The 8,391-nt window shown below is 44.3% G+C and overlaps 1 protein-coding gene across 1 annotated transcript; it reads right to left on the bottom strand.

Annotated features, from left to right (window-relative positions):
- Positions 1–306: 306 nt before the first annotated feature.
- On the bottom strand, positions 307–6,461 carry ARL2BP (ARF like GTPase 2 binding protein). The gene is made up of 6 exons (XM_081032613.1): positions 6,080–6,461; positions 5,301–5,362; positions 3,550–3,656; positions 2,550–2,635; positions 2,272–2,368; positions 307–1,745 (listed from the first exon to the last, which is right to left on the bottom strand). The coding sequence occupies exons 1-6, from the start codon at positions 6,115–6,117 to the stop codon at positions 1,644–1,646; spliced, it is 492 nt and encodes a 163-aa protein (XP_080888739.1). The 5' UTR covers positions 6,118–6,461; the 3' UTR covers positions 307–1,643.
- Between the last annotated feature and the right edge of the window lie 1,930 nt (positions 6,462–8,391).

Raw genomic sequence — 8,391 nt, 5'->3', positions numbered from 1 at the left:
AAAATGCAGTAAGCTTGCTTGCTCCTTTCTCTGACTGGAAAAGGATGAAAAGAACCGTTTGCCTTTTCTTCTCATTCTTTTTTCATAATTTTGTCTCTGGACTTGTCCACTTGTCTTTGCACAGCCAGGCAGTGGACTGGCCACCGGGGTTCATCAAGTGCTTCCACATAACCGGCCTGAAACGGGCAGTCCCACCGCTAAAAAGAGCAAGGGGAAAGCAAGCCCAAGACCTTGTGCTTGAAAGACCCAAGCAGTACTAAAATGGGGCAGCAGGTATAGTAAAGAAAGGGAATGAGTGGTTTAGAATCATGGTTCTTGCAAAACACCTCAAATTTTATTCATGGTACAAAAGTATTTAATATGCGCCATATCAGTACAGAAAACACATAGTCTATAGCTCATCCGTTAAAAGCAGAATAGCCAAGTGAAAAGTCAGCACAGATTGTTATTTTTACTTAAAAAAAAAAAAAATCTAAGAACTACTATTCTTCTTTCTAGAGATGTGACATCCATGTTTTCTGGTCAATAACATTCTATCAAACATTGTTCGAAGCCAATGTACTAAATCAAAGCAGGCAGGTGACCCATAAAGCTGTTTGCTGTCTCCTATCCCTGCTGGGGTAGACCACTAAGACGTCTTGGTAGGAAGACTGATAGGAAGAAGGAATTGCAGAGTCCCTACCCAACAGAAAACCTAACAAACTATACAGAAAGGGTTTTAAACAAACCTGCACAAACACTTGACATGCGACAGGAAAAGGATACCTTTTAGACTACTTCCAGCACAAGCACACATTCATTGGTGCCCAGTAACACAGGAGCGCCACCATGGCACTTTTGCTTTTAGAGCACTAACAACTAAAAAGCACACAGCATATAATACTTTGATCTTTAAGTGGGTAATCATGGAAGTTCCAAGACTATATCCACTAGGTTAGCCTGAGTATTCATCTATAAAAATATTTTCTCAAAAATGCTTAAGAGAGTTCTAGAAACGGGGACTACATCAGCAGAAGACATAGTGAGTGATACAAGCACTACAAATATAAGACTAGTTTTCACATATAGCTTTTAGATAAAGGATATTTTAGATAAATCTCAGTTGATTCCTACAGACAAGACTAGCTGTGATAATAGGAACTCTAGAAATCTCCAGACGGGCAGCTGCTTGAGCAACACCCTAGATAAATATTCCCAGTCAAAAAACCCCACTGAGGCTGAAGGACTGAAACTCTGACACATGTGAAAAGCTCTGAGTGCACAACAAGATTCATGCAAAGCCTGCTGGGACAAAGGGCTGGTGATGGAGGGTGCTGACACCAACACGTATACTGGGGAAGGGCCCCCCAGATGGAATGCAGGACGTGGGCTTGCTCCAGAGGAGCTCAACTCAAGCCCCTGAGAAAGGCCTCTACTCGGGGTGGGGGCAATACTAGGGTCTCTTAACACAAGGTTTTTCAGAGGCATCAGGTCCCAGGAGGGTCAGGCAATATTTTTTTTTGACCCATTAATACTTAACGTTAATGAAGACTGCAGAACGGAGCCAGCCTTTCCTAGATGTGTTCCATCCATGGTTAGCGGAAGCCTCTCCCCGGATACTGGGTTACCACAGCCCAGAACACGCTCACTGCCCAGGGGAGGGTCTAGTGCTGCAGGTTGTTGTGCGAAGCCAGCACAGAGGAGGGTTTGCACAACGAAGTCACCACTAAACCACTGCTTAAGTCCAGTCCTCGGCCTTCTTTTTCCTACACAAGAAAAAACAACTTCAGGAGGCAAGGAATAGAAAAAAGTCCTTTCTAGCTCAGAACCTGGTCTAAGGCAGAGGTACTCAGGGTGGGAGTGTGGACCTCCACGGAGCACACAGCAAGGGGAGGACATTATTTGCATTTTTGCTCAGTGCTGGTCCTGGTCACTCTTAAAAAACGCACCCCTCTTCACTGAAAAACATTTTTCCTACCTTTGAGCCTGCATTATAAGAAAGGCAAAGCAGAATTAGACCTGCCTTTTGGTTTCGTCCTTTTGATTATTTAGGGACCCTAAACGATCCCTGGGACCAGTTTCACCAAGACACCAGAATATAATTCCTCAGCTAAGGGTGGGCCGCAGGTCCCAGCTGGAGGACGGCAGCTCACTCTTCTGACACCCACCCGCTAGCTGCTACTGGCCAGTCTTAATGGGGAGAAGCATGGGAGGTAGTGTGTGTTCAATAGTTCTACTTGGAACCTTCTAAGTGGTTCAATGTGGCTTACTAAACAGGCAAGAGTGACTTACTGCTCTGTAGTCCAGAAACATTTCTTTAAAAGCCAGAAAATCCGTAAACGTGAGCAACATGTCAAATATGTCACCAGCCATTTCATCTTTATGGTGCCTGTAAAACAAAGGGATGGCTGTTTCATGACAAATCTTCAAGAATTCATTCAAAGGTTTGGAGGCCCTCCTACCAAGGATTTAACCACCAAATACTCTCAGCCTTGATGTTGAAGTACTGAACTAAAAGGGTCTGCTTGAAACTGAAGGAGGAAGGTAAAAAACAGACAAGCACAACTCACTGTAAAGTTGCTGTGAAAGCCGCCATGTTAAACCCAGGAATCCGCTCCAGCAGCTGTTCTTCAATGTACTTTTCTACCAGAGAAATCTGCAGCAGGGGAAAGGATCTCTGTCAGACCACACTTTAGGAACAAGACTTCTTTTCAGAAAGCCTGTCCTAGGAGCCTCTTCTAGTGAGTGCTAGGGATACAAAAGAGAACGGAAACACAGCTCCTGTCCTGGGCCTGGCCCAAGCACGCGAGACACTGGCAGGTAATTAATTATACTTTTAAGATGAATGCTCTAAGGTAGGTAGAGACAGCAGCAGGACCCCCACCCCCATGGCAGGAAGTAAAGTAAGTGGGGCTTTTCTTCGTGGGCAGATGAAATCTGTGCAAAAAGAACATACACAAAAGCTTAGAGGCAATCACAGGGTGCTCATAAGCTGAGGCTTGGCTTAAGGAAACCTGCACTGGCTATGCCAAGCTTCTCTGTTAAGAAAAGAAAGTCCTGGAGGCTCAAACCCATTCTCAGACAGACGAGATCATTCCAGGAGGCTGTCCGGGGCCTTGGCAGAGTGGAAAGACCCCAGGGTCAAGAGTTGAGGTTCCTGGGTTCTAGTCTTGGTTTTGCCACCAACTAGTGATCTTGGTTTTCACTTTTATCCAACAGTCACACATACCTGACTGGATTACGTAGTAGAAAAATATGGTGAAAGCCAAAAGGTGAAAGTATATAAATGTAAGGTGTGGTGACCCCACATATTGCAACTGAAAGCAGGATTATGATAAGCCAAACATGTTTTAAAAAAGAAGCAGACAAAAATCATCAAACATTTGGAAAACAGCCCCAAAAGCTGGAGGAAAGCAACAGGAGCTGAAAACTAAACCAGATTCTCATTAGAATTCCTGGTGTGGTACTGGTGGGAGAATTTAAAAGTCAAGCAAATTTCAACATCTTGATTCTAAATTCACATTTTACAGAAATCCTAATCTCTGGTAAAAGAAACAGAAATCCACTTACATACTCGTTAAAAATAGGCGTGTAGGTGAGTTTATTCTCTTCTGTGTCTTCAAACTCTTGGTAGTACTTGTCCATGAAATTTCTCTGTAATAACTGGAACTCATCGTCTGAACCACAATAGGAAAATTTATTCTTTTTAATGGAGACTGAAAACCATTCTGATTTATAAATAGGCAGGAATTATATGTCAGAACTGGTTTCTCAATGGTCAATCTCTAGGAGAAGAAAACTAATAGTGTGTCAAGTAAGGGTTAAATGGGACACAAACGTTAAAATAGACTGATCCAGTCTTATTCTTACTACTACTTATTATTTTTTTTTTTAAAGGAGGGTGCAGCTCACAGTGGCCCATACAGGGATCGAACCAGCAACCTTGGTGTTAATAGCACCACGCTCTAACCAACTGAGCTAACTGGCCACCCCTCTTACTATTTAAAAAATTGTAATGAAATATACACAATATACAATTTACCATTTTAACCACTTTTAAGCATATAGTTTGGTGGCATTAAGTACCTTCACATTGTTGTGCAACCATCACCACCATCGTCCAGTTTATTTTACACATACCCATACCGGGTGGCTTGTGAACGTCTTCTCATTACTTTTCCACAAAGGAATGAAATGGTTCTCTTATTTTAGTATAATTTCAGCAGCAGTGGTGGAAATAGTGTGAATAAATGTATGGGCTCTGACAGGCTAGACTGCCGGGTTCAGTGACTTAGAACTATGTGACCTTGGGCATGTTACTTAATTTCTCTAAGCGCCAGTTTCTGTAACTGGAAAATGAGGATTATACAGGGTAGCTAGGTGGAATCTAGATGAGAATTCATGTCACGAGATTAGTTCATAACAAACACTTAAATGTTAGGGAATTTTAACAACCAAATATAATATTGTATCTAAAAATAAAAGGAAAGCTTCACCAACCACCTAGACTTGGGATACACACCCTGGGTTTACAGAGGGCTCATTTTCCTACAGCACACATACATGGCAACAACTCAAAGTATTCTTCAGTATCCCCAAATCCTCAGAGGGGTTAATGATGACACATCTGTATTTAGAGGATTAAGGGCATGAACCTTTACAAGATCTGAATGTACAAAAACTTGGTCAGTCATTTTCAGACTAAACGAGACTAAGATATACAGCTACTAACACCACATAACTCCCAAAAAACTTCAGGTCAGTAGACAAAATGTTCTCAAATTTAAGTTTTTCTCGCACATCTGTCTTAAACCTTTGGTGTCTGTTATTGCCTATTACTTAGCAGGACTTATGGATGCCAAAATGAACCCACAAACAGGAACTCAGAACCCAGGAAAATACAGAACCAGCTGAAGTATGACAACCTGGTTTTCTTCATGGACATTGGTGCTGTGGTTATGGTATTATGCTGTGGTTTGTGTCACGAAAATGTTACAACTAAAAACTGAAAAACTAAATAGCGTAGTTTCTACCATAAAGGAGGTCCCTGTTTCCTAGAGTTTTGCCAAGAGCCCCATAACTCCTACGTGCCCAATTATCTAAATAAGTCTCGACTCCTGAATCTCTGGATTGTTCTAAGGAATACTGGGCTGTCAGCCTCTAAGACAAATCACAGTAAGGCTTAATATTACATGTGCGACATTAAAAAATGATATGCAGCTTGATGTTTTCTCTTAAAAATTAATTCTCCAAATTGATTTCAGTCTCCTTAAAAGCAAAGGTCTAGCGAGCACAGATCTGATTGTGGCAAGGAAGCTTACCCATGATAATGTCCTCTAAATATCCAACCACAGCGTCAAATTCTGCATCAGAGGCGGAAGAGCTGAAAAATATGCCAGCATAAGGTGCTGTTTCAAAGATTCCGGTTTTAAAAACATTTATTACGGACATTTTCAAACATGCACAAAAAAGAATAGCAAAATGACCTTCCTATCATTCAGCTGCAACATTGAAAACGCTTATGGTGTTATCTAGCAATTCCAAACAGAATAAAACGCACTGGGCGCATCTGTGACATCCAAGATAAATGTAATGGCTCCACTTTCAGGAAAACCTGATACGCACCAAGGAATCAGAAAAGGGACAAATAAAGGGAGCAAAGGGTCGCACGGGACATCTTAAGGCAACTCTGCGCTTCCTTCCTGCGGTTCTAGTCTCCGCATCCTTCGCTATCACCCCGCAGCTATCGGCTCGGGAATGTGAGCCTCACGCAGGCGAGGCACCGGCCGAGGTGGGAGGTGGCGATGGGGTCAGAGTCCCTGGGGGAGGGAGGGTCCTCTGGCCGCGGTCGGGCCGCGGCAGCTCCAACCCCGCAGGCCTTGCTGACGACGGAAGATTAGAGGAGGGGGTTGTGACAGAGGCACCGCCCCGCGCCCCCGTCCTCCGGGCCTAAATCTGGCGGTCGCAGCAGCGACAGCCTCGACACCAGAACCCGGGCGGAAACCCGTCGGTCGCCCAGCCCGCGAGGACAGCCGCTTCAAAGGGCTGAGGCCGAGCACCAGCAAACCCCAGCCTCCAGCCCCCGGGCGGTGCCACTCACAAAGGCAGCGCGAAACTCTCTTCCTCTAGAGCGTCCATCGCCGCCGCCGCTGCCGCATCCACGCGGTGCGGGCGAGAGGGCCCGTCAGCCTCCTACCCCGCCCGCGGCCCGGGCCCAGCCTCCGCTCTGCTCCGCAAAGCCCCAACCGGCATCGGGGAGGCCTTGCCACGGAGGCGACGGCCGACTCACGGCCCAGCCGGGTCAGCACCTACGCGCGAGGCCTCGACTTCAGGGTCGCGGCTGCAGCCACGCGCCGGCCGGGCCTCCACGCCCCGCCGGGCCGCTACGCGAGCCGCCGCAAGAGCGGGGTCCGAGTCGGTTACCGACCTCCGGGCGCCACGCCCCGCCTCCCGTCACCATGGCCACCGCAACCCCTTCCGTCGTCTCGCGGCTCTGACAGCCAATCACAGGTGCACGTTGCCCGACGCCAGGGCGGGGCAAAAATAGGGAAAGGAAGTGAGGGAAAGGGGTGGAGTCGCCAGGGAAGCTGGGCCTCAGTGAGCATAACGGGGTCGCTGACGTTCTTAAGCTGTGCGGCGATTAAATCTTACGTCGCCCGGTTTTATGGAGGAAACAATCCAAGCCAAGAGCCTCAATTTCCTCACTTGCAAATTACAAGATTTAAGAAGACTAGTTTAAAGAGCACTATAAATCGCAAATCTCTTGAGAGCCAACCCCTTCGCTTTTGAATTAGATAATGCGGGTGTCAGATTTGCAACGCAGTTACTCCCTCTCGTGGAAGAAAAGCCTCACTGCAAGAAGTGGAAGTCTCGTGATTTACATAAGATATTCACATCATGAAGATTATTAGGCCGTAGCTAGTTTCTTGGCTAATTATGCGAGATAAAAGTGGACAGAGCTTTTTTGAACATGCAATCATAAAAAAGTCTCCTCCAAAACTGCCAAATTTTGCAAAAAAGATTCCCCAGAGCTGATTTCTCGTGATTGGACCACTAGGAATTGTTTCTTCCGTTGCATTATACTTTCTGGCTAAATGTATGGTACCTGTCTACAGGGATTAACGGTATGGTTTAGGTTTCATCTGAGATGGCTAGCCTGAATGAATTGACATTTTGAATGGACACAAACTAGATAATCAGTGGGATCTGGAACTAACAAATTTAATACATTAAATGTTTCCCATTAAAAATCATTTTTTAAAACTTTTGTGGGTTAGCCATTAAGAATTGTTTTCAGTGAGTAAAGAGAAAAAACGGACAATCTTGGGAAGAGCTAATTTTAGTTGGATAGTTTGTTTTCACAGATACATGTTCAAGATAGTTGAAATTTATGCAAAAAAGTCCTGGTAGTGGGATTGTTTTGGTTGCTGTGATTGAATTAGTTTCCGGGGCATTCTGAATGACACCAGGACTTTGTTTTGCTTTATCAATGTCATTCAAAACAGGTGGCAATTCATTAAAAAACGTTTTGGTGGTTTTTTTTGGCTGGAATCCCGGGGGTTCCTGGGAAATAAAAAAGTTTTTTTTTCTTTATCTAGTATAATGCATCATCAGTAAAAGCCTAGCTTTATTTCTCTTAAAGTGCTTACAGGAACTACTTAATACTATAGATCTACTGGTTACTGTCTTCCACACACCGCTTACTAACCCCTCGTTTTTTCTCTATATGGAGTAAATATCTTTCCCTTTGAAATAGCTTCAAGATTCAAGATTACAACTTTGCTTCCATCCTGAATGATTAATATTGAAATCTTGTTTTATGGTCTAGAAGAATTAGAAAAGTAGATCATCTTATGAACAAAGTTCAAGGGTAGATATCTAGAAAGCTAATAGGCTCCAACAGAGACAGATTACCTACTAATTCCATTTATTCTTCACTATCTCCACTGAATTTACAGACCACCTTCACCTCTCTGCCGGATTCCTTCAAAGTCTCCCTACTGGTCTTACTATTTCCATTTTTCGCTTGTCTTCTATCCTGCTCTTCCTCCCCCACCTCTTTCCATTCTCCACATAGAAGCCATAGCCATCTTTAAAAATTATTTATTAACGCACTTCCATGTTTAAACTCCTTTGCTTTCTATTGTACGTTGGATAAAATACAAAATCATTAACATGGCTGCATGAGCCAGTCCCCTGACCTCTCCATGACTGGAGAATACAACTCTACCCATTCATTCCTATCTTAATAGCTACAGGGGCCTTCCATGAGATCCTGAGGCCCACTGAGCTCCTTTCCACCTGAGTTAGGGCCTTTGCCTATAATGTTGAGTTCATGTAGCTACCCTCTCCTAGAAGCTTGTTCTCAGTCTCTCTGCCTGGCCACGTCCTTCTTCTTCCTTTTTGAGTTTT

The sequence above is a fragment of the Rhinolophus hipposideros genome (genome assembly GCF_964194185.1).
Source record: "Rhinolophus hipposideros genome assembly, chromosome: 21".
Lineage (NCBI taxonomy): Eukaryota > Metazoa > Chordata > Mammalia > Chiroptera > Rhinolophidae > Rhinolophus > Rhinolophus hipposideros.
The sequence above is the reverse complement of the archived record's forward strand: the minus strand, read 5'-3'. Positions and strand labels throughout refer to the sequence as shown.